The 26,785-nt window shown below is 36.4% G+C and overlaps 3 protein-coding genes across 8 annotated transcripts in view; 1 reads left to right on the top strand and 2 right to left on the bottom strand.

Annotated features, from left to right (window-relative positions):
* Positions 1–2,671, bottom strand: part of wipi2 (WD repeat domain, phosphoinositide interacting 2) — an 8,011-nt gene extending 5,340 nt beyond the window's left edge. Inside the window, exons 1-2 of one of the 2 annotated variants that reach the window (XM_058769850.1) lie at positions 2,232–2,671; positions 1,055–1,137 (exon numbers count right to left, since the gene is read on the bottom strand). In XM_058769850.1, the coding sequence (XP_058625833.1) occupies positions 1,055–1,137; positions 2,232–2,305 (157 nt within the window). In that variant the 5' untranslated portion in view covers positions 2,306–2,671. The remainder of the gene's footprint in view (positions 1–1,054; positions 1,138–2,231) is intronic. The other variant, XM_058769851.1, reaches the window with a different exon arrangement.
* On the top strand, positions 1,038–16,448 carry mmd2a (monocyte to macrophage differentiation-associated 2a). 2 transcript variants are annotated; one of them, XM_058769858.1, is made up of 7 exons: positions 1,038–1,174; positions 8,686–8,767; positions 10,739–10,899; positions 12,601–12,675; positions 12,787–12,888; positions 13,086–13,155; positions 14,961–16,448. In XM_058769858.1, exons 2-7 carry the CDS (start codon positions 8,690–8,692, stop codon positions 15,162–15,164), a joined length of 690 nt encoding a protein of 229 aa, XP_058625841.1. In that variant the 5' UTR covers positions 1,038–1,174; positions 8,686–8,689; the 3' UTR covers positions 15,165–16,448. The 2 variants fall into 2 exon arrangements, with proteins under 2 accessions (XP_058625841.1, XP_058625840.1); XM_058769857.1 differs by lacking the exon at positions 1,038–1,174 and adding an exon at positions 3,797–4,252.
* ap5z1 (adaptor related protein complex 5 subunit zeta 1) lies at positions 15,077–26,785 on the bottom strand. Of its 4 annotated transcripts, XR_009270061.1 has the most exons (19): positions 26,503–26,784; positions 26,244–26,381; positions 25,932–26,118; positions 25,713–25,857; positions 23,902–24,014; positions 23,602–23,770; positions 23,226–23,267; positions 22,437–22,577; positions 22,300–22,337; positions 21,405–21,567; positions 21,127–21,305; positions 20,108–20,250; positions 19,874–20,026; positions 19,043–19,154; positions 18,808–18,905; positions 18,489–18,621; positions 18,187–18,401; positions 16,528–16,914; positions 15,077–15,212 (listed from the first exon to the last, which is right to left on the bottom strand). XR_009270061.1 is itself a non-coding variant. In XM_058769845.1 (18 exons), the coding sequence occupies exons 1-18, from the start codon at positions 26,541–26,543 to the stop codon at positions 16,644–16,646; spliced, it is 2,469 nt and encodes an 822-aa protein (XP_058625828.1). In that variant the 5' UTR covers positions 26,544–26,785; the 3' UTR covers positions 15,928–16,643. The 4 variants fall into 4 exon arrangements, 3 of the variants coding, with proteins under 3 accessions (XP_058625828.1, XP_058625827.1, XP_058625829.1); XM_058769845.1 differs by lacking the exon at positions 15,077–15,212 and having other exon boundaries at positions 15,928–16,914; positions 26,256–26,381; positions 26,503–26,785; XM_058769844.1 differs by lacking the exon at positions 15,077–15,212 and having other exon boundaries at positions 15,928–16,914.

The following is a 26,785-nucleotide window of genomic DNA, read 5'->3' as shown; positions in this document are numbered from 1 at the left end:
ATTTATAATGGACTACAGCAGTGGTTCTCAACCTTTTTAACTCAATGGCTTCCCATTTATTATTCAAAGTCTTCCTTGATAATAGAAGCTAACATAGTTTTGGTATTTCTGCTGTAATTAAGCTGCTTGTTTTTTATTCTTTCAATCATTTTTATTTACAGAAACTGGGAGTATTGATTTAATTACCCACAATTCATTTTGTGATGAAATAATAATAATCAAGAATTGTATGTTCATCAATAACAAAAACAGGAGGATATGAATTTAATTTTTTTAATTTAGAATTTTAAATTATATTAGAGTTAGATTATTTTAAAATATATATAATAACTTATGAATTTAGGTACTTGTAAGCTATCCTGCATCCTCCTTGGAGGTTTTCTGAGGCTCTCGTTTCAGAACAAGTGGACTACAGGGACATAGCAAAAATAACAAATCCCTGGATATTTTGAAATGTCTACATCCGGCCTCCTTACTATTTGAAGATTAAACAATAACAGACAGGAAAACAGGCTTTATTCTGAATTTAGTCACAGATTAGGACCGTTGAGAGGCACAAAGTGTGCATGCAAGCCCTTCAACTGTGACTCACAGCAAGTACTTGAGTGCTGACTCCCTTTATAAAACCATTATTACGATAATGGAAATATATTAAGGATACTCTTTTTTTAATTTAAAATGTTATTTTATTAAGTAAATTGTAGATCCATCCTTACACTAAAAGATACAATTGTTTACTGACATCTAAATTGAGGTTACTAGCTGGCCTCTATAGATACTATTTTAGCACAGCCGGGATGTTCCATTGGAATGTTGCCAATCAGCATCCAGGACCATAACTATTCGTTTCAATAATTTTCTAGGTCTCTCACATTTTTAAAACTGTTTGTACACCACTGATTATCTCTGACCTCCAGAGAGAGCGTAAAGACATTATCAGCCCCTTCAATCAACTCGTATCATGCCAGAGGTATAAGCAGCCACACTAGATATGATTTGCATAACTGTACAAACTTATGAGAGGCTGACATTAATTACTACAAAATGCACTTACTACATTCATAGATTTGCTCCAATTTGTCCACCGATGACAAGGAGAAAAACTTGTACCCGGACTTGGTACCAACAGCTAGGGATCTGGAAAGCAAAGGGGTAACGACAATGAAACGCTCCAGTAAGTGATTAAAACACAAATCCACTTCTTTATGGTCTACTGGTTTGCTTAATGACTAAAACAGGTTGTTGACCTGATGGTGAAATGCGTTAAAGGCTATTTTGCAATCCTCGTGGTGTAATGTGACATGCTTTAACCTCAAGATTCAAAAGCCACGAGACAGTAAACTATTTTAAAGTAGTTTACTTTCTATAGTGGTGAAATGTAGCAGCTGTTATTAGTTATAAAAACACTGGCAGTATTGTCAGCGAGGTGAACCAGCGGTTACACCGGCACAAACACCAGTGGAGTATAAATAATAAGCTTTGGCTAACTTGACAGCTGGTTCGTTGGTTACTGGAATCGGAAAGACAAACAAACGGCTTTTTTTATTTTTATATAAAATAGTATAGAAACTATCTTTCAGGTAGCTAACTTTAAATCAGACAGCAAAAAAACAAAAACAAAACAAAATCAGAGCTCAGTTTTAAGTCATGGGTTACTCTGGTGTTGCTAACATTTAAGCTACTATTGCTGTGTCTTTATAAGTTACTTCGTTAAACACACAGATAACAACCCTGTTTCACACTTGCTAAATTATATATACAATCAAATGTTAATGTACATCCCGTATTTAGGATTTCACACAATTAGGCTGACATAAAGCTTCGCAGAAGAGCAAATATGTAATTTTCTCGTTAGCATGGGCGCTAGTGCTACAAGTCTCGTGAACCAATTTGTCTGACGATACTTTACAGGGCAAAATTGGGTGCTGATTTATGAAAACAAAACTGCATTAACACATCGCGGGTAACTGTCTTAAGAGAGACCCAATTAAAAGCCAGAAAGCATAACAGTGAGAGTTTTATCTGGTTAGCACGCTTTATCATTATATCACCCTATTTGCACAGCACTCGAGAAATGAGACACGACACAACGAAAGCGCTCCCATTATAACGAGCGAAGCTTCGCACGACTGCAGTGCAAATTATTCGCTGATTATACTGAGAGCATCGTGCTGTTGTCGTGTAACGTTAGATGTGCTGTTAGGCCAGCAGCAGCGTGGTTCTTTTCTTACGTGTTATCCTGATTAAAGTTGGCGAAGAGCAGCTGGCTGCAGCCGGCCTCTCCGCTCTGACTGGCCAGGTTCATGGGCTCGACACCATTTACAGATTAAGCCGAAGTGAAAAGGGCTCAGATGTGGGTTAGATCAGTGAAATCTGGTGTCGTCTCGCACTGCCATAAGTTCCACCCTTGTTCCAATGAATGTTGTTGTTTTTCTCCAGCCACTGTTGCACCTTTTCGTGCGCATGCGCACTGGCTGCTGCACGCATTCTAATTAAAGGGAAAGGTGCTCTATTTCTCGCTAGAGTGGAAATGCTTTCAAACGATTTGCAAAACGTTTACACAATTAATCACAATTAATTTTAGAGGCTTCCCAGAGAGCCCCCTTATATTAGAGACTAGCCTTCATGGTTCTCAAGCTTTTTTGACTCTATAAAAGGCTGTCTACAACCTCGTGCACATGATTAAAACATTACTGAAAAACCTGTTGTTCACAATTTTCTTCATATATTCTGCCCTCTGATTGATAGATCACTTTTTATTTAAAAAAAAAAAAAAAAAAAAAAATATATATATATATATATATATATATATATAAGACCTTTTAGTATAATTCTTTAAGGTCGTGTTATGTGACGCTGTGAAATCTTTAACAAAGTAGCCTAAATCTAAGAATAATTCTATAAATTGTTGTTAATATTACTCAATTCATATTATCAATTCATTACTGGTCTGATATGCAACTTAGGTTTATTCTATTTGATTATCCATCATTGAAAAAAGAAGAAAAAATCAGTCATTGTATTGCCTAATTTTGTCCCGTTAATAAAAACCACAGTTTTGATAATAAAACTAAGCATTAAAACATATTTTTGGGTGACAATGAAATTTATATGCATTTTACGTAAGTAGTCTGCTTACAGCTACCGTTAGGCCTATGCAATTTAATTGATTTACATTATTATAAGCTATTAGAGTCTAACCTTACTTTTTGGCCATATAAATAACATCTGCTCCAAATTCAGTCTGGGCCTCTAAATAAAATGAATGTTTATTCCTCCTCAGGTCTGACCTCTGTATTTTCATGATAATAATATAGGCCATAAATGATTTTCTTTCATATTTTGTCTAAAGGTTCAAAATTGTTCTACTAATCAAGAAATATCATGATTTTTAGTTGTTTATTTTAAAGCTTTTTTGTCTTAATTAAAAATATTTTGAGTCTTTTTGAGGCCCCCTGGTTAAGAACCACAAGCTATACCAGATAAGGTATGCATGCCATCTCTGCAATCGCGATGGATGAGACGCAGATTGAAATGTTGTGAACTTATTTAACCAGCAGAGGGTTTCGTGCGCTTTGTCTTTGAGAAGTCACAATTCTAGTGTTCACCGTCAGTACAAACCCCCTTTAGGTCACATAGAAAATGTGCTGTGACTATGTCAGTAATGTTGAGATGTGATACCTGACCACTTTAATGACCACTTTTATAACAGAGCAAAAAAATAAAAAATAATAAAAAATAAAGTTTATTTAAAAAAGGATCTAATTTAACATCCAGGGCTACATAATGGCGTTTTTTGTAGGAAAAATGGGCAGAGGGCTTCACAAAATAGCGTGCATGCAACAGATCTCAGAGGTTAGTTTGTTTACGTCTTTCTAAACACGCAATGGACAAACATGATGCAGTTCGTTCGCCTCAAGCCTTTCCCAAGTTCACTTGAAGGAAGCAAAGGGGCGGAGAGGGGATTGAGCGCAGCTGCATTCCTGACAGAGAGAGGGGTCGCGAGTCGCTTTATGATTATTACAAAAATCCGCTGTCACTCTCTCGCAGCTCTGCTCATGTGCGCGTACTGAGTCTTCACGTGCTTGTTGAGGCAGTGCTGCTTCCTTCCAAGTTTTGAACACACTGAAACATCCGGAGTTTGCTCGTCGCTTTTACTGGGAGTAGTCAATCTGTCTACCCAGGAGCAAGTTCGGCAGCGAACATGTACAAATATGTACAGTATGGATTTTAGGAGGACGAAACTCGGCAGGTAAATTATCTAAATATAACGTTTATAGCATTGTTTTCTTTAGCTATATTATTAAAGTGGTTGACTTTTACACTTTTGAGAACAACAAAGTTTTTTTTTTGTTTTTGTTTTTAACCTATGTTAATAACAGAAAAAACATTATTGAAAGGAGAATTAGGGTTGTTAATAAGAATACAACACTATTAAACAAAACAAAACAGCGCGAGCCGGAGGTAGACGAGCATTGGTTCAAACATGTTTGAAAAAGCCATTGTGTTAATTCGTGAGAAAAAAATAAAAAAAATATTGAGGTTCTGTCAACTTCTACTTTCGTTTTATTCCTGCTCTGCTTCAACTTGTTTTTGCTGAGGATTGCAATATTTGTTTTAAACAACAAGTCTGACATTAAACATTGCTTGTGTTTGTGCTAAAACATTTCTTTAATTGTAGATGGTGTATACATGTAGGCCTATTATAATGCCTATAGCTGTTTATTTCTTTTACAATAATGTAAGCTGATCATATAAATTTATTCCCAAAAGAAAATGATTATTCACTTTACTCATATTGTCTTGGTGAAATTATTTAATTTCTTAGAATTAAACTCTCATCATTCCCATAAATTGTCATACAGTGTGGTTTTCCAAGAATAGTGTTTTAGATAATATGAACTTTATTAATATTAAAAACACTTTTTTTTTTCAATAGAACATACAGATATTTTAAATGTGTTGATAGTTTTGTGTAATGACAAATTTTGTCAATGTCAGGTCACATACCTGGCAAACATAAGCAGGCTTTGTGTTTGTCTTTTGAGATCTTTGCCCCAGAGAATGTTGACTAGGTGGGATTACGTGCAAATGCTGTTTTTGTTCCCTCTTTTAATTAAAGTGAGCATTTTATAGAGCACCACAATGCTTAATATATACATAAAACACACAATAACTAACCATTTTATTTTATTTATGCTCCCACAACTTAAACACTTGCTTTGCATAATAAAACAGTTACATTTGCAGAGAAATGACTCACATTAGGCCATCCAAGATTAAGTGAGCTTGTTCCTTCATCGGAACAGATTTGGAGATGCAAATTCCATTGGCATTACATAATTTACTCACCAATGGATCCTCTGCAGTGAATGGGTGCCGTCAGAATGAGATGATAAAAACACAACAATAATCCACAAGTAATCCACACAACTCCAGTCCACCACTTCACATCTTTGTGAAAATCTGCATGTTTGTAAAAAACAAATCCACAAAGAAGTTTTAACTTTATACTGTAGCTTGCTACTAAAATAATCCTCTGAAAAGGTGAAAAAAAAGTTTCATCTAAATCAGGAGAGAAATATGTTCAGATCAAGCACAGTTTACAAATGAAAACAGTCCAAAACTGTTCTAAACAAATATGTTGGTGGAGATATATATAATATGTGAGAGGACAGCATGATGTGGACTTTTTCACTGGAGGAAGCTTTATTATGGACCATGGAGTTGTTTTTTTTTTTTTTTTTTGTGGGCCAGAAGCAGTGATTTAAAGTTTAAAAGTTAAAAGATACATTTCTTTTTATATTTGGAATAAAACTATTCTTTTAACCAAAGAACATTGGCTAAACTGGCATTAAACTAATGAATTTAGTCAAACTGTGTTTCCTCCTGACACTGGATAACTCTAAGGTGAGGCATAAACTCAACCTGTCAGCACCTGATAACTTTCATTTGATCTCCAGAGTCTTCCCAGAAAGGTCAGTCACAGGGTGCCCCTCAGTCTCCTCTCATAACGGATAGTACAATGAGTCGAACTGTGTGTATTTTTGTCCCTCTTGACTCTGGTTTGGATCCTCCTTGTTTCAGAGACAAGAGACTTGCATTGTGGCCATCTGAGTGCATATTTGGTTTTTGGACGGGATATTGTGGCCTCTGTCACATGCAATTAGCACACTCACCAATAAATCACACAGTTTGTGCTCTTCTGTGCTCGGAAGAACCGGCCTTCATGAAGCTGGAGCATATGAAAGGATAATGAACAAGGTTTTACCAAAAGATGGCATAGCCTAAGCAACTTTATCATGACTTCCATTTGATTACTTGCATGTAAATGCTGTAAACATCTGTTTTTATAACATTGGTTTTCAGCTATTTGATATTGCGATATGATAGAGCATTATGCAACAAAATGCACTTGCTGTGTGGTTTGGAAAAAGAAGAACTTGAGTTGGGCCTTAAAATGTTGGAATGCAATGTTTGATGTCATGACTAGTAGGGCCGCATTATGCATGAGTAGACATCTTAGCCGAATCATTTTTTGGCTGAAACCCAAGACCAGCACTGTGTATCATGTTGCCGTAGAGGCTCTGTGAAGTGTAAACATCCAAATCTCTGAATGTTTTCTCTAGCGAAGGGCCACTGGTGAGTCTCACAGTCCCTTATCCTCACAAGTGTGGCATTACCATATTCTCACACAGACACATCAGCACAGATGTGATGGCTCACAAAAGTCTGAGAATTTGAAATACTGCTTATTAATTTCGCACCTGTTTTTATTCAAATTTCTTTTTATTTTCAGTTATGAATCTTAGATTTTCTGTGTTGTCTGTGAATCAATGAAATTAACTAGATTTATTGGTTTGTATTGACTATGGAGCATGAAGTATTTTTCATGTTTAGAAGTGTTGCTAAAACATTTCCTTGTATCTAATAGTGTCAAACTGACATTGATTTTCCCAGTTTAGCCCCAGATGGCATCATATAAAAGCAATTCCTTTAATAAAGGCCAAGCAGAGACACACCGGGTGCTGTAGCAATACCAAACACTCATTTCATGAACTAATCCATAATAATGAACAGGATGTCCTGTAGTGCTCCGAGTAACATTTCCCTGAATCTAGTAAAAGATATTGTGATATGACAAGTGACACTAAATATACCCAATAACTATGTTGCTTAAAGGCACATTCTGCATGAACTAGCAGCTCTGGTGCATTCGGGCATTATGATTGAATGTGTGACTGTGAATGCAGTTCCTATCACACCTGGATCACACTTTTTTTTTTTTTTTTTTTTAAAGAATATGAATTGCTTAGTAAAAAAAAAACACCCTACAGCAAATATTTACATTAAAATAGATGTGAGGAAAAAATAAAAATGTTATGAAAGCATGTTTCATAACAAAAAAAACATGTCAGCTGTAATTCAGTGGCAGAATTATCTTTGACAAGACTGCAAATGAAGACAATTAATCTGTTTACTGCTAGAAATACACTATAATCAAGATATACAATCGAGAAGCAAAGTAAGACGGTTTCCAGAGCTCGCTCATTTATTCTGGTTAGCAGTCTAGCCCACTTCCCTGTGTCCTCATGCACATTAATTAAATCACACAGATAAAGAGTGTTTGGGGGGAAATAAAAAAGAAAATCCCAAGCCTCAGGTTGGCATGGAGACTATGACATCATCGCTCAATACATCAGCGGCTCAATGTAAGTGGCATAAAAGACCTCATTCCGAACAGGATTAGCTTCGTCGTTAGGTAGTTACAGATGCTAGGCAACTGTGCAATACAAGAAAATTCTAAAAATGTGATCCGAATGCATATTAAATCCTTGAGGAGCCTTAAAGAGGGTTACCTAATGCTCTTGAACCTGAACATTATGTGCTCTTGATTCTTAATGTGTTTCATATAGTCTGAATTAACCTCTGAAATGAAAAGGACTTTAACCTGTAACACTGTCCTACTGTTTCTGTGCCGTCAAATGAGATGTGTGAGAAATGAAGTTTGGGGTCAGTAAGGTTTTTAGTATTTTTGAAGGTAAATGATACCTCTATTCACCAAAGACGCATTAAAGTGACAGTAAAGACATTTATAATGTTATATAAGTTTTCTATTAATCAAATAATCTTGAAAAAATGTATCACTGTTTTCACAACAACAACAACAAAAAAGAAATACTACACAGCACAACTGTTTTTAATATTGATAATTATAAGAAATGTTTCTTGAGCAGCAAATCATCATATGAAGGATCATGTGACACTGAAGACTGGAGTAATGCTGAAAATTCAACTTTGCATCACAGGAATAGATTAGAAAACAGTTATTTTAAATTGTAATAATACTTCATAATATTACTGATTTTATTGTATTTGTAAATAAATGCAGTGTGCATAAGAGACGTCTTTCAAAAACATTAAAAAATATTACCAACCCCACTCAACTTTTGAATGCTAATGTACATGAGCATAGATTTGTTTTTTTGTGTGGTTTTTTTTAACTCTGTCTGGATGTATAAATCCAGTCTATATAACTTCAAAAAGTTCATCAAATTTTAATAGGATGACAGCCCACTACTTCAAATTAATGTATATTCAATGAAGGGAAAAAATTTGACTGAGGCTCTACCTTCAGTCAAAATTTAAGCATTTCAAATTCACCAAAATATATATATTTTTTAGGTTTATGAACAACCGAGTCCCATCTAGCAAGAGATACCAACCAACTGAGTATGAGCATGCAGCCAACTGTGCCACTCATGGAGTAAGTAGAAAAATCTACTTCTCATCTCACACTGAGCTCAGAGCAGGTCAAAACAAAATGTTGGAGAAACCTCTCCGAAAATAAAGTGCTTCATAACAGTGCATGAGATCACAAACTGGACGGGTTGGTCAATGTTTAGCATACGGACCTCTGGTTTTGTGAAGGAGAGGGCGTTGTCAATAGGGGAGGCTTTGATGCCATTGTCCTGTGATACAGAAGGATCACCAAAATCACGTAAATGACTACAGAGATTGTGTGATGTAATACTGCTCAACAAACAAAAATATTTCATGGATATACAGGGACAAAACCATTCAATAATAGCATTAGGTCACAGTCATCAAGTCTTTTTCATACTGTCATTTGCTTGTCTCAGTTCTCTTTTCACCCTTGCTTCTGATCTTGGTTTATGTTCATGTGTTTTTTTCTGAGCATGTTGGATATGGCCTTGCTCCGTGATGTTGTTTGGATAACATCCTGCTCTCTAATCCCTGCCTCTCAGAGCCGCACATCTGGCACGGCCAGTTCACGAGCTTCAGCATGAGACATTGACCACACACCAAATCCTCTTTGCACCAGTGCATTGTCGTTTGGCTGTGGAGTAGGCTAAATGCTCAAGAATACTTTTCTGATGTCTACAAATTAAAGTAAAGTCTTGAAAATTTTTTTTGATAATATTTGATTGTGTTTTTGATAATAATTGCTGGTTTTGGTTACTACCTTCTTTAAAAAAAATAGGCTTCTGCAGAAAATCAGTAGGGCTTGTGGGATATGTTAAGAAGATTTGATCAGGCACTAATAGTGACAGATGGAAGGAGGGTCGGTCAGGCTACAAATATTAGAATTTGTCATTTTTCCAATGTAATTACAGTAATCCAAATAGCAAAATGTAGGACTGGGCTGGCCATTTTAGTTCATTTTGTATTTAAGTACTATAACGCAGTGTTGCAGTCGAGGCCAGCTGAGGGTTGAGTCCAAGTTAAGATTTCACATGAAAATATGCAACCACAAAACCTTAAGTCTTAAGTCGCTGGGGTCTATTTGTAGCAATAGCCCAAAATACATTGTATGGGTCAAAATTATAGATTTTTTTAATGCCAAAAATCATTAGGATATTAAGTAAAGATCATGTTCCATGAAGATATTTTGTAAATCTCCTACTGTAAATATATCAAAACTTTGTAATATGCAAAACCCTTATGACTGGTTTTGTGGTCCAGGGTCACATATGGCCTTGGTCCATATTTTCATAGTCTTGGTATTGGTCCACATTTTACTGAGTCCACAACAAGACCAAGACCCTAAAAATACTGACTAATTCATTCAAAAAATTGAGTGTTAATTTTAATGGTCTTGATCTTCAAGTCCATGCCCAAGCTCACATTTTCATGGTCTTGGTTTTGGTCTTAGTCCACATGCTCACGAGTCCATGGCAAAACCAAAACCATGAAAGTAGGGTCCTGTCCAATATCATATTGTTATGATTTTGGTCCTCAAGTCTGAGTCTAAGACTATATTTTCATAGTCTTGGTCTTTGTCTTAGTCCACATGCTCCAGAGTCTACAACAAGAACAAGAACTTTAAGAATTGGTTTTGACTTGCCTTTGAGTCCAAGACCTTTTTTTTTTCACAGTCTTGGTCTTAGTCTTTGAGTCTAAGACAATATTTGATGGTCAATTGTCATGATCTTGGTCTTAGTCCACATGCTCCTGAGTCCACAACAAGACCATGAAAATATTGATTTGTAAAATATTGAGTCTTAAGACCACATTTTCACTTCCTGGTCATGTGATAGACTCAGGAGCAGGTGGACTTGTTTTTGATTCGAACTCAACCCTCTCATTCTTGACTCAAACCCAAATTAGCTGGTCTTGACTCCAACACTGCTTTAACACACACACACACACAACAGTAATTAATAACTTGAGAGAAGATACAAAAAGATATATATTGATATTGTCTTCTGTTTAGTTCTGGATCATTCCCAGTATCCTGGGCAGCTCAGTGTTGTACTTCCTCTCTGATGACCAGTGGGAGACCATCTCTGCATGGATGTATGGGACAGGTCTGTCTGGGCTGTTCATCATGTCCACCATGTTCCATACGGTGTCCTGGAAGAAAAGTCATCTCAGGTGTGTCATAACGGAGCTGTAAAGTATAGTTATAATTAAAAAAACTTTAAATAAAGTTCTATTTTATTTTAAAACAGAAAGGAAAGATCCTCAGCAGCGCCGAAGATATATACCTTCCCATAAATTCATATACATTTGAACCTAAAATCTTGATATTGAACAAAAAAAAAGCATGTTTTCTGTCAACTAAAGAGGATGCTGTTTAAAAAAAGCACATGCAGTATGTTTAACACGTTTCCGCCTTAGGGGATTCAAGAATGACTAAGCACACACTCATTATGAAGTGCTTTAAGATGTGAAACAAACAGATTTCCTCAGTTAATTGGGCATGTTTCCTGTCTTCCATAATATTTAAAAATAATTCAGCTGCAAAAAGAAAAATATTGCATTTATGCAATTGCATTTCTTCTCATCTTAAAACCAATGCATGACAACAGACGCCATCTGAAATTAAATATTTCCACCCGACATGTTGACTGTCAAACCCTGAATTTACAGAAAACAAAGAGTAGTCATATGTCATCTGCAGGCATAGAGATGTCTGATTATTTAATGTCATAGCTTTTAAAGACTCTTCCCAGATAAAGAGCTGTTTCATGCTACATTAGCAGCACCATTGCAGATTTACTGGAATATTGTACGAACTTCTCATATGTCTATGGCACAATATAATGTAAAATGTTGTTTTAGGCTTTTGTATATTTGCAGATTCTGTGCTAGGAGGAAGTGTCAGCTGCAAATGCCGATTTAGTGGAAACATTATGAATGAACTTTGGATCTTCATCAGAGCAGGACACCAAAGCAGTTACACATGAATTCATGTTGACAGATGGTATCACATGGGCCTGTCAGTTCATGCTCACAGATGTCTGTGATTCAGTCCTGACCCTGCCCATTCCAAATTACACATATGAGAACAGAACAAAAAGAGTTTCCTTAACTGCAAAAACACACCTCAAATGTGACCCTGGACGACAAAACCAGTCTTAAGTGTCAATTTTTCAAAATTGAGATTTATACATCATCGTTTGTTATGATAGTACAATATTTGGCCGAGATGCAACTATTTGAAAATCTGGAATCTGAGGGTGCAAAACGCCTTTAAAGTTGTCCAAATGAAGTTCTTAGCGATGCATATTACTAATCAAAAATTAAGTTTTGATACATTTACTGTAAGAAATGTACAAATTATCTTCATGGAACATGATCTTTACTTAATATCCTAATGATTTTTGGCATAAAAGAAAAATGGATAATTTTGACCCACACAATGTATTTTTGGCTATTGCTACAAATATACCCCAGCGACTTAAGACTGGTTTTGTGCTCCAGGGTCACAAATCTGTATAAAGGGGTTGCAACATGCTTGTCACCTGAATATATTTTACCTTTATTCATTTAGAAGATCAAATCAGCATATTAGAATGATTTGTGAAGGATCATCACAGGAATAAATGACATTTTAATTATATTAAAAAAATAACAGTTATTTTAAACTGAAGTATTCTCAGTATTACTGTTTATACTGTAGTTTTGATGAAACAAATGCAGCCTGGTGAGCATAAGAGACTTCTTTCACAAACCTTTAAACAGTAGTGTAGCTCAGAAAGATACAAGCCAGGACAAAGGTTTGAGCACAAACAGTAGAAAATAAGAAAAAGAGACTGATTTTTATTTTGAAACATTCTCTTGCTGTAACAGGAAGGTGGAGCAGCGATTCCACATGTGCGACAGGATGGTGATATATTTCTTTATAGCTGCATCTTATTCACCCTGGTGAGCATGTGATGTGTGTGTCCTCTAGTAACATCACCATCAGCGTTTTACAGCTTCACAGGGTTGAGTGTGTTACTGACACAGGTGTCTCTGTGTTTGTGCTGTGTGCAGGCTGAACCTGAGGGAACTAGGACCCTGGGCTGTGCACATGCGCTGGTTGGTGTGGATCATGGCTTGCGCTGGCTCTGCCTATGTCTTCTTCTTTCATGAGAAGTAGGTGCCCACTTTGTTGAGGACGTAGAGGATAACAATCACTCTCAGATGCTGATGTGGTTGTTAATGTCCAAAATCGTGTAAAATGCTGTCTGTGCTTGTTCTTTTGCCAAGCATTTGCATTATGAATGCATCAAATAATGCAAAAATTACCAAGCCAGCATCAGAATGTTTAAAACAGCTGTGTTATATTTCAGGAACAAGATACTAGACTTACTGTGCTACACTGCCATGGGAACTGTTCCTGCAGTTGTTCTTCTGTCAATGGTATGTGTGACTGACACCTATACATGTGTTCATAAATACAGTAATGAAGGCTTTTGAGATGCCTTAAGCAGCTTATTTATATTTTACAACATTTCCATTAGTGTTGTTAACATGAAGTATACTTTGCAATTTAAAGTAGATCTTTATTTCATTAATGTCTTTGTGAGACCAAGTTTTCGAGTCATTCCATCAATCAGGTGCCTTTCCCAATGAATTTTAGAGAGATTTAAAACATCCTATCAGACAAACGATGTGCTAAAACATGAATCATCTTAAGCTAAATTAATGCATTTTAATATATAGGTTGGGATATATTTATGCCGTCAGAAAAGTAACAGTTGACATTACGTTATTTTTGAACAAAGCCTTGTGCTTACAGGGTGCTTCTTAGAAAGAGAATTTAATACTTTTTAATTATCACTTGTTTGTATATGAAATCATGGTAACAGGGTTGACATTTTGAATATCATCCCCTACTGACAAACATAAAACATGATGAAGTGATAAAAAGAGGAGACATTTGCTAGACCATGAATAGTTTACTTCTTGAAAGCATAATTAACTTATTATTACAGTTTTGTGGTTAATGGAATAGTTACTTTAAAAGGGAAAAATGGTTATTATATACATGTATTGGGATATATAACTGTAGGAATAATGGGGGATATTAAAATGTCAACCCTGTTACCATGGTTATATATACAGTATTAAACAAATGATTATTGAAAAGTATTGTGTAAGATGCACCTAGTAGAAGCACAAGGCTTGTAACAGAAATAATGTAAACTGTCAACCCTGTTAATATATCAATCAATCAATCAATCAACATTTATTTATATAGCACATTTAAAGCAACTCCAGTTGACCAAAGCGCTTTACATATAAAAATTGATCAAAAACAGACACAAAACACAACAATATCCATCACTGAACAATGTCCCAACAGCTAGGGGCAACTATATGCCACAGAATAAAGGTGTGTTTTCAACATTGATTTAAAGCAGTCTAATGAGTGACAAGATCTAATGACCAATGGAAGGCTATTCCACAGACGTGGGGCTGCCACAGAAAAGGCTCGATCACCTTTGGTTTTCAACCGTGATCTTGGAACATGTAAAAGCAAACTCTGAGATGATCTTAAAGGTCTGGTAACATAGTGATGCTGCAACAAACATGAAATGTATTCTGGAGCAAGGCCATGCAATCCTTTAAAAACCATTATCAAAACTTTATAATGGATTATAAAATCAAAAGGAAGCCAATGTAGCGCAGCCAGCACTGGAGAAATGCTGGACCACTTCCTTGTGCCAGTCAACGGTCTAGCTGCAGCATATTGTACTAGCTGCAGCCGTGAGAGCAGATTCTTAGACAACCCTAAATATAGCGAGTTGCAATAATCCAACCTGGATGAAATAAAAGCATGAATCACGGTTTCCATGTCATCAAAAGACAGTATTCTCTTCAATTTGGCAATAATATATCTATCTATCTAGATGTATCATCATACATTTGGATCAGAATATGTGCATATTTGTAAAGTGAAATAAAGTTGGTAATGGATGGAGACAAAAAAGGCATCCTTGTGATTAAAGGAAAAAAAACTTAAACATAATGTTACTTGATTTTAATGTTTAAAAGAATGTCTGTATTAGCATAGCAAAAGTTGGCATTAGCTATTCATTGTTCAAGTTATTTTTTTTTACACATGCATACAAGAGAAACAAAAGGCTTGCTTTTTGTACAGCATCCTCTGTGTATTTCATCTGTGGGAGAGAGACCCGTTTAAACTGAACGTATTATTTCAGCCTAACAGAGAGGGCATATTAGAGCTGTCAGTGGGCGGAGTCTTCTACTGCCTGGGAATTGTCTTCTTCAAGAGTGATGGCCTCATCCCATTCGCTCATGCCATCTGGCACGTCTTTGTGGCAGTTGGGGCAGGCATACACTATTACGCCATCTGGAGGTACTTGTATGCAACGGGGACCGGCCAAATCAAAATATCCAGGTGACAGATGAAGAAGATCTCAAGTGTGTTCACACATACAGGGTTTGTTGAGCTATAAAAGACAATGTATTTGATCATGAGCTGCCTTTGCATCCCTCTATATTAATCATAGATGGGCATGTTTTAGTACTGTTGGTCTAAAATGTATTTTTATATAGAAGGATTTCTGTCCTGATAACTGGCCAGTCTATTTTTGCAGATGTAGTCTTAACCTGTTGACAATGTACTGTTTCAACTGTCAGTGTTTACAGGCACAATGTGTATAATACAAAAGTAATGTATATGTACAAAAATGTTAGAAATGACTTTTTAATTGTTGCACAATGGATCATGATGGATCATTTCTATGGCATTGTGATACTGTTTAGGGATGACATGATTTACACTACCGGTCAAACGTTTGGAATAATTACTTTATGTTTTCAAAAGAAGTGTCTTATGCAGTAAAACTGTATAATTATGAAGTATTATTACAGATTTATTCCTGTGATGGCACATCTAAATTTTCAGCATCATTACTCCAGTCTTCAGTGTCACATGATCCTTCAGAAATCATTCTGATATGATGATTTGCTGCTCAATTAAAATTGGTGCTCTATTAATAATATTGGTTATTATTATTATCAGTGTTTTAGTGCTTTTATATATATATATATGTGTGTGTGTATGTCTTACCTCAAACTTTCGACTGGTAGTATCAGTTTTCACAAAAATATTAAACAGTATAATTGTCAATATTGATCATAATAATGTTTCTTGAGCACCAATTCAAGTCAGAGCCATTTTATTTGTTATTGGGAACGAGCCATGCACATGGAAACTAGCCTTTTTGTGCATCTTTATAGAAAAACCCAATGAGACTTATCTCAAGGTCTAATGAAAATATAAACCTTGATTAAATGAAACTTAAACATCTGTTTTGCCTATTAACACATTAAGCCAGGAAACTCAGATATGAAAGAGTATGTTTTTAAGCACTGTGACTTTGAATGTATAACAGGTTTTTACTCATTTTGTCATAATGTTGCATTTATATGACAGTAAGAATTTGTATTGAGACATTTGTATTGTGTCACATTTCATTTCTATGGTAAATTCTTTTGTACCATTAGTTTCATAGACTTTTAATCAGAAGGACAAAAACGCAATCTAAACTGTATTTTAACAGTTTTGACACTAATCATAAGTGGCAGTAATAAATGCAACCTGACAATAAACACATAGAATGTTTAATTTATAGAAATGTGTCTCTACTAAACATTTCAATAAATCAAGGAGTAAATCATAATCCCCTTGTGTCTTGACATTTGTTTTGATATATTTGTGACTGACAAGCAGAAGTGAAAATCATGAAGTGCAGTGCTTGCCTGTTTTGCTCCAGTGTCTCTCACTTTCCCTTTCACTCCCTCGCTCTTTGTGTCCTTCAGACACTCTCTCTTGGTATTCTGCAGAGATATTTCGAAAACAGTTTCCTAGAACTGGCTTACGTGGGCAGGAAGCTGGAATGTCTATGGAGGAGCCCGCTGACTGCTCTCATGCCCTGAGGAAGTGAGGCGTTGGTGTCTCGGTGCCAGCGGGGGCCGTCGCCTCCGGCTGAAGGGGCCAGAACAAACTGAGCCACATTTGGCAACTTGAGCAAGTTAATAAGTTCATGGGCTCGTGTGATGATCTCCTCAGTGTCCTCCTCACTGTAGCACGCCATTACAGGAGCACTACGGGCAAACGTCCGCATCTTAGACAGGCAAAGCGACACTCTGAGAGAAACAGAACGAAATGGAATGAGTGAGATATTGATACAGGATTTACTCCATGTTATGGCTGATAATCATTTATTAGTTAAAAAAAAAAAAAAATGTCCTGATTTGATTTGCTTACAATATCTGGCTAATATGGACATTAGAAATATAGCAAGGTCCAAAAGTCTGAGACCACATTGACCTTGGAAATGTAATAGGTTACAGATTACAAGTTACCTTACCTTACAAGTGACTTCATTGAAGTAATGTAACTGATTACATTTTTGATTACTTTTCTAAATTTCTAATCAATGTTTTCAACTGTTAATCACTTTTAAACATTTAAACCAGGCAGGATAATCCTTACAGTAGTACTCAACACTGATTACTTTCACAATCCTTCATCACTTTCATTAAAATCATAACAAGATATAGTTTAATAGCTATGATACGGTTTTTGAAATCAAATCTCTTCATAGCTATGACAGGAAACACTGTCATCTAACAATGCCTCAAAAAAGAAAAAACTGTTAATATGAAAAAATAAAGCATATAAATATACCTAAATAGGAAATAAAACAGTTATTAAATAAGCATGCGTACTATTCTGCGTACTACACTCCTGAAACATCAGTGTCTCATATTTTAGAGCAGTCAATGCAATTTGGGAAAGAAATCAATCAAATCTAGGCTATATGAGTGTGAAAATATTCAAATGTAACCCCCTTTATAATTTTTAACATTTTCATAAAACTTGCAATTTAATTACACATTTTTTGTTTCTCAGTAAATGTAACAGATTACAGTTACAGATATTTAGTAATTAAATTATGTAATTCTGTTACACGTACAGTAATTAGTTACTCCCCAACACTGAATTATAATAATAATAAAACCTCCGTAAGTGCAATGTACGTTTGCAACCATAATTGAGTGTTGACTATTATATCTAAAAATAAATGGAAGTGCACAGTAACGTGAAAATAATAGAGCTCCCTTTATAACTGAATTTATTTAAAGACAGAGCCACAATTTGTTTAGAAACTGCTCAATCACTGAGTGATTAAAAAAAAAAAAAGCAGTTTTATGTTTTTGATAGTTTCTTTCCCCTGCTGCTGTGATATCTGTGATGAGAAACTTCTTATTCAAGACAGTACTTAAGAAATGATTAAACATCTTAAACATTACATTTTAACATCTTGCATTGTTTACATAATGCAAGGGTTATGTAAACAATGTATAATATAATTTGTTATGAAGGAACCATTGTGTTGGAGGAGGCTGGTCTACCTGGGAATTAGATCCTGACTGCGTGTGGCCAGTTTGGCCAGGGTGGTCATGAGCACAGTGATGAGGCGGGGGGAGAAGCTCGGAGGACCGGCTGACTGTCGCACCTGCGTGATCTCAAACAGCACCGCCTCCAAACTCTCGAAAAAAGATGTGATCAGTTCCACCGTGCAGCGAGGGTCATAGGACACTGAAAGATACTCACCAATGACCCACACCTGCGTATAAACGTTCAATACAGTCACCTTATACAATACAGTACAGCATGATGATGCTTACAATCACAGTTCACTTCCGCTGCTCACCACATGTGTGTAGAAGTCTTCTTTACTGTAAATGTTGGCAGGGGAGCTTGCGAATTCCAGGATCTCCCTGGACTGATCCACAATCAGTGGTGGGTGGAGTTTGCACAGGGCCTGCAGGTGGGTGCTGAACACCCTACAATCATAAATAATCACAGTAAAAATCATTTACACAAAGAATTTAAAAGATGTCTGAAATGTACATCTAATTTATGAAATTACTGAATAATAACCCCATGAATTACAATAAGAATTCAGGCACTTTCTGTAGCAAAGAGTGAGTATTTGTCAATAAAGAGTATTTAAATAAAGAGTGCCTCACTTTTGGACTTCAACATTAAATGTCTTGATGTTGTAGAGCAGACTACTTCTCTCCAGCAGCACTAGCAACAGCTGGTTCATCATTTTCTCATCAGCTTTCTATAAAACACAATAAAAACACTGGAAGAGATGACACAATTCAGACCTTGTGAAATGTGGCAAATGTGAGTGTACACTATTTTTTTTGTACTGGTGTGAGCTATTAAATGGCCTGACCTTTCATTTGTGACTCTCACCTGAGTGACTGTGTTGAAGTACACATGCAGAAGCACAGGAACGACCTGAGCACATCGAACAACTCGTGGACTCTCTGCCATGTCAGCCAAAATCTCATGAAGCATTTTTAGCCTATGAGGCAATCACACTCAAAGGTTTAGTGTAAGCAGGCATTACACACACACACACACACACACACACACACTTCATTTTTAACCAACATTTAGGTGGTTTGAATAGTAAGTGGCAAGCCATTTTTGTGCTGTAGGGGTGGTAATTACACGGTTGGAGGTCCATGAGTTACTGTATAACCATCAGAGCATACTTCATTAAATATATACTACCGTTTAAAGGTTTGGAGTCAGAATGGTCTCAGCAATGACAAATTAAATTGATCAAAAGTGACAGTAAAGACATTTATATTGTTAATTAAGATTTCTATCTCAAATAAATGCTGTTCTTTTTAACTTTCTATTCATCAAAGAATCCTTAAAAAATGTCACGATTTCCACAAAAATTAAGCAGCAAGAACCGTTTTCAACACTGATAAAAGTAAAATGTTTCTTGAGCAGCAAATTAGCATATTAGAATGATTTCTGAAGGATCATGTGACACTGAAGATTGGAGTAATGATGCTGAAAATTCAGCTTTAACATCATAGGAATTAATTACATTTTTACATATTAAAATAGAAAAAAGTCTACTGACTCCAAACTTGTAATTATGTATATGTGATTTTAATTATACTTCCTTAAATTCTGCATGCTGCAACCTAATTTTAAATTTAGGAACTGAATTCCTAAATTCTTCCTAGATTATATTCTGTAAGTAATATGCCAGCCAGGTATTACCTGTCTATTGTGTCTCCAGTCCCAGCCTCAGGTCTGAGGATGTAGAGGAAGAGCCCCCTATAGGAAGGCTGGCGGAAGGCATCCAGACAAGCGGCCACCTTCGCCCCCTGCTGGTCCCATGCGGTACGGTCTAAAGCCTGATAGCATGCTGATCTGCAACAGCATTACATGGCTAATTCACATCACATTCAACTCCAGTTGAAGCGCTGATCTGTAGTTGGTGAAGTCACTTACCTCTGCTGGAGGTCAAGGGCTGCTGCTAAGCAGGGCAGATCAAGGATAGTATGCAGTAACTCAATGGCTGTCTCTGGAGCTATCAGAGATGGGAGCAGCTCCACAAACTCTGCAATCAATCCTGAACTGTTCCATGCCAAGAACTGGTGGGAAAATCACACAAACACAACACTTATTTGTATTCAATTTAAAGGAACGGTTCAGCCAAAATGAAAATTAGCTGAGAATTTTACCCTTAAGCCATCCAAGAGTTTGTTTCTTGATGGGAACAGATTTGGAAAAATGTAGCATTACATGACTTGCTCACCAATGGTTCCTCTGCAGTGAATGGGTGCCATCAGAACAGGAGTCCAAACAGCTGATAAAAACATCACAGTAATCCACACGACACCAGTCCATCAATTAACATCTTGTGAAGTGGAAAGGTGCATGTTTGTAAGAAACTAATCCATAATTAAGAAATGTTTTTAACTTCAAACCATTTTTCCCGGCTAAAATACGAGTCCTCTCTTCATAAAATTACTTTCTCCAGTGAAAAACTCATCTTATCTGAATTAGGAGAGAAATGTGCAAGCACTATTTACAAGTGAAAACAGTCCTAGAGTCCTGTGTGTTTTGATGTGAATTTGAGAGGACAACGGAGGATGAACTTTTTCACTGGAGGAAGCGTTATTATGGATTATGTACTTGTATTTTGGCCAGAAGCAACGGTTTAATGTAAAAACAAAAAACAAAACAATCTATGATTTCTTTTCTGTTTGTTTCTTACAAACACACAGCTTTTCACTTCACAAGATGTTAACTGATGGACTGGAGTCGTGTGGATTACTTGTGGATTATTGTGATGTTTTTATCAGCTGTTTGGACTCTCATTCTGACGGCACCCATTCACTGCAGAGCATCCATTGATGAGCAAGTGATGTAATGCCACATTTCTCCAAATCTGTTTTGATAAAGAAACAAACTCATACATCTTGAATTTTGCTAAATTTCTTTAAAAATATGATTAGCCAGCCCACCTTCAGGAGGTTTGGGAAGCTCTGTCTGTAATTGGCCACTCTGTCCTGCAGCACGCTAGCGTTGAGAAGACAGAACTGGACAAACTCGAAGGCGAGCATGGGCTCGTTGAACTGCTCGGCGGGACATTGACCGAAGAGTTGGCAGAACACAGCCTCCGAGTCCACCGCGGCGATCTCACCTGGTATTAGAGCATGTGGACACTGAGATGCATTCATACGTCACAATATCAGAGCCATACTTTTCTGTAAGCGCTAGGGCCACGGGCCACGACACTCACTGTGGTTGAGGTAGAACTGAGCGATAGGCAGCAGGGCTCGAGCATAGGCGAGATCACCATTCAGTCTGCCATACAGGGCTTTGATGCAGGGGAAGGCACGGTACACGTAGGAGGGATCCTCACCGCAGATGATGTCCATTATTGACACTGACTCAACAATACACTGTACAACAGATATAAAGAGTCACCATCCATATGCCATTTAACTTATTGTAAGTCTCAATCATGACATGATTCCTCAATAATGCAGTGTAAAATCCTTTTCTATTTTGCATTAGTTTCTGTATATATATATAATTATATATATATATATATAATACAGAATTTATCATTACAAATTATATTATCAGCTTAATTTAAGTGAAGGGCTGAAGAATAAACACTTTTAGGAATTGTTTACGTGACTTGAAACATTTTTAAAAAATTCTAATAATGTTTTGGGAATAAAACCTTTTTGATAATAAACAAAATACTGTGTGTTCCTTTAAATTTAATTACATTAAAAAAACATTTTTTTATTTTTATTTCTGTTCATTTTTAAATTATGTCAAGGTTAAAATGAAAAATCAAAAAATATATATATACAGTATGTCGGAATTACGCTTGATTTAACACTACCATTCAAATGTCAGTACTTTTTCTTTCTTTTTTTTAAAGAATACTTTTCTTCAGTCAGATTGCACTGAATGGATCAAAACTGACGGTAAAGACATTTATAAAGATTTCTATTTCAAATAAATGCCATTTCTTTTGAATGTTCTACTCACCAAAGACTCCTGAAATAAATTTTCCACAAAAACATTACGATGCACTGTTTTTAACACTGATAATCAAAAACACTATAAAATATTATACAGACATGAAACTTCTGAAAAATAATGTATGTGGTACTCACTGCTTTCTGTAGCTCTGTATCTGTCTTCTTCAGGGCTTCTACATAAATTACAAAAATAAATTGTGAGAAATAAATCAATACATTCTCCAGCAGAGTGTAATAAACATTCTCTAATAGTTGACCTATGATCTACTCACTCCTGTCACTCTGTTCAATGAGACGCTGGCAGTACTCAAAAGCCTTCTCTCTGAGTCTCTCTTTGGGAGGAAGCAGTCTGCTGGAAGAGGATGTTGCCGACACCATGGACATCACTGAACTGTCCACCTCTGAGCGATCATCTGCAGCAACAGCAACAGCACAGCACATTACAGCACAGTACACTTCTCTGCAACACCCAGAGCACAACTCCTTTTCCAGCAGGATTTAAACAAGCACATTATCTGGCAGGATCCAATGCCATTGCAGGGCTGAGCAAATGATGGGACAAAAAGGCTATGTTTGGAATGGCATACTACAATAGTACAATTTTTACAGTATGCAGTACACTCTGCACTTTTTATTAATACCCACATGACTTACTACATTCGCCAAAATGTGCAGTATACAAACAAATGCACACAGCATGAAATGCAATTTCAGCGCAGTCTATTTATTCTTCAGATTAACTGGATGTCACACAAAAGTAAACATTGTAAGGTCATGTGACAAGAGTGCAGCATGAAACGCTTATCACTGCATACTGTGTCTCATTCACTATTTAATAAAAATAGTAGGCTGTATACAGTTTATTCTCCACAGTATAGAGTAAGTAGCACGCTAGTAATTCATTCCAAACAGCCATAGACCCAAAATCAATTTGATACACACAGCAGTTGATTATAAATCACGGATCAATGTCATTGATTAAAAAGTGTTTCTGATTGCGCAGAAAGGAAAAGCACACTGGCTGTAGATTGATCATATCAGACTTTTCGCTTGCATCTTACCTTGGTGCTGTGAATGAATGCCCTGCGACTTTATTAGTAGAGCTAGCAAAGATGAAAATCCCATGTTATTTGTCTTAACTAAATTAAGTATATATCTTGCATGGGACATTTCGTAAACAGTGTTGTTATTGTTACAAATATTTTATAGTAATTGAAATAAAGCTGAAATAAAACAGAAATTATTTAAGTTAAACGGAAATATTAAAAAATTATAATAATTATAAAAGCACCTAACAAAACTACTGAAATTAAAATGAAAACAGAAAATATAGAAATAATAGCCAATCCAAACATTAACAAATAATATCATAAGTAATACTAAAATAAACCTGATCATAAAGCAAACCAACTGCCACAACGTCTCTGTTTGGACTACCTGATTCTGTGTTTGTAGTCCCGTCTGTGTCATAAGTGAGCAGCCAACTCTTGATCATAGAGAAAGTGTACATGTTCATCCACTGGTCCTCAGTGTAGCTCTGACCCAAACACAGCACAGTGAAGAAGTCACCAGTTACCACCCCATCCACCTCCGTCAGTGGAGCAGGCTGATGAAGAGATGTTGACAAGTGATGAGCAGTTCACTGTGATCACTCAACAGTATCATTAGAAGCTTGTGCCTGAGCTAACTGATTGATGGTGAAGGTACTGATGAATAAAGAAAAGCAACACGCCCCACCTGACGTGTTCTTGGTCCACTGAAAAATCCCCCAGAAGACATGGAGGCTCCCTGCTGCATACTGGCATAACGCAACCAATCCACCAACTTACGACTCACCAGATTCACTTGATCTGGGTTTAGAGAGCACACGATTCATGTTAACGTCTTCGCATTTTCCAGATTATAGTATTTCAATTATGCCTTTTCAATGTTTATAAAGTTATCTAGAGAGTGGGGTTTAAAAGTCCATTTTGAAAATATGTATTTCAAATGATTTTGTTTCTTTGAGAACAGATTTAGAGAAATTTAGCATTATATCACTTGCTCACCAATGGTCCCTCTGCAGTGAATGGGTGCCGTCAGAATGAGAGTCCAAACAGCTGATAAAAACACAATAATCCACAAGTAATCCACACATCTCCAGGGGCCAGTTGTTCATAAAGTTTAATCTGGATCAGAATGATCTGAATTCAGAAATCCCATGTTTTGCTATCCAGGATCATGTAACTCATCTTACTTTTGTGCTGGTTTTTCAAAGCAAAACTGGATTGGATCACCCTGATCCAGATACACACTTTTTCAGATTTCCAAATCTGGACTACTAGTGCTCTACGGAGCCAGGGACATGGTGATGGAAAAAAAAAAAAGCCATTGTTTTGCATTCTAGTTTTTCATTGCATTTACATAAATACTTCTGACTGGTGCATCTCTGATATAGTTTACAATCAGTAATTTACATTTTTTTTTTGTTTAAATTATATAGTTTTATATATTTTAAAATTTTGTATTTTTATACCAGTTTTTAAGTTTTATTACATTTTTTGCTCCTGAAATCCATCCTTCTGCTGGGAATAATCCTGTTTTTTTTAATCAAAAGTATCCCAATCTTACTAAAATGTTTTGAACACCACAAACTGAGGATTTAATCTAGATCAAAACCAAAATTAGATTTTGTGATCTAATCCGAGTTCAGAAAGCTTTTTTTCTTTTGAACAACCCATTTTCAAGATCTGATCCGATCCGATGGCCAAAATCTGATCAGATTACTTTTGAACAACTGGCCCCAGTCCAGTCCATCAATTAACTAATTAATCTTGTGAAGCAAAAAGCTGCATGTTTGTAATACTTCAAATGGTTGTTTCCAACTCCTCGATCCATAATATTACTTTCTCCATTGAAAATGTCATCTAGTCTGAATCAGGAGAGAGATATGCACAGATAAAGCACAATTTACAAGTGAAAACAGCCCTACACAGTTCTAAACAAATATCTTGGTGGATTTTGATGTGAGAGGATAACAGGGTAGGTACTTTTTTTGGTAACACTTTATTTTGGGGTCTCTTAACTAGCTGCTAATTAGCATGCATGTTACTAGAATATTAGACATTTATTAGTAGTAATTAAGCACATATTAATGCCTTATTCTACATCTCTAATCCTACCCAATACTTAAACTTAACAACTACCTTACTAACTATTAATAAGCAGCAAATTAGGAATTTATTGAGGGAAAAGTCATAGTTAATAGTGAATAAGTGTTCCCTATTCTAAAGTGTTACCCTTTTTTTTTTTACTGGAGGAAGCATTATTATGGATTACGGATTTGTATATTACCCAGAAGCAATGATTTAAAGTTAAAACACCTTAATGATGGATTTGTTTACAAGATGTTAATTGATGGACTGGAGTCGTGTGGATTACTGTGATGTTTTTATCAGCTTTTTGGACTCTCGTTCCGATTTTCATTACTTCTGACATTTGGACCTCACTGTAATTCCCAGCGATACTTCCAATATAGTATTATGTTTCACAAATATGATCAACTTTACCATCTGTGAGAATCTCTGGATAAACAGTACTCATTTTAGAGAGAATGGGAAGCGCATGTCTGGATATCTGTCCATCAGACAGCCGAGACTCAAGACTTTTCAGCAAATGGTGGCAGAGAGGCATCACATCTTCTTTATTTCCAGCCTGAGAACAATTTGATGATTAGTTAAGTGTTTATGAGCAGAACAGAAGCTGAACATTAGCAGCATGTGACTCACCTGAGCCAGAACAACACTGGCCACATGGCTGAAGGTCCTGCTGTCGTGACTGAGATCAGAGCAGAGGCTGTGTACGCTGGGGGGAAAGCTCTCCCGGATGATGGAGGAGGACAGAACCTGAAGCTGCTCTGGACACGATGAAGAACGAAGAACCGTCTGCAGCTTCATCACCAGATCTGATGGAAGCCTGAAGGTAGTGGAGGTGTTCAATTACAGACTTAAAAAGCTCCTTAATACACTTTTCTGAAGGGACAGACAAAGGGTTTCATGCCTATGTGCTGTTCAGATGTATTTCACATGAATATGACTCACTCTCTTGCATACTTAGTGGCAGAAACTATCAGATTGAGCCTCTGGAGGGAGTCCACTGTGTCTCCACTAACATCCTTAGCGTGGAGCAGTTTAAATATGCGCCCACAAAACCTCTGCAGCTCTTCCTCCTTTATTTCTCTGAAAGGCAAATTTAAATTAATTAAAAGATTTGTCATTGGGAAGAACTTGTCTAACTGACCAGTCATGTGACCAATAACGCTTTTGACAGTAAACCTTTTAGGTGAAGATATAGACTTACCTTGCCTGCTTTATTAAACTCTCCGTCGCGGCGGCATACATTTTGAAAATAATGCAATAAACACAAAACAAGCATCAAAACATTTGCTCCGTCGGCTATGATGTCCTGACAACAAATCACATGACAATAATAGGTTCCGCTTTTCCAGTCGGCGACAAAATAGTGTAACAAACGGAATTTTGGGGATCTTTTTGTTAGGGCTCGGTGCACGAGGTGGCGCCGGTGAGCTTCGGCGACGCGCGCGTGTGCAAACTGTGAAACTTACTTCCGGTCTTGCAACGTT

This window comes from Onychostoma macrolepis, chromosome 03, assembly GCF_012432095.1.
Source record: "Onychostoma macrolepis isolate SWU-2019 chromosome 03, ASM1243209v1, whole genome shotgun sequence".
Taxonomy (NCBI): Eukaryota; Metazoa; Chordata; class Actinopteri; order Cypriniformes; family Cyprinidae; genus Onychostoma; species Onychostoma macrolepis.
Note: the sequence above shows the minus strand (reverse complement) of the source record. Positions and strands in the feature narration are given on the sequence as shown.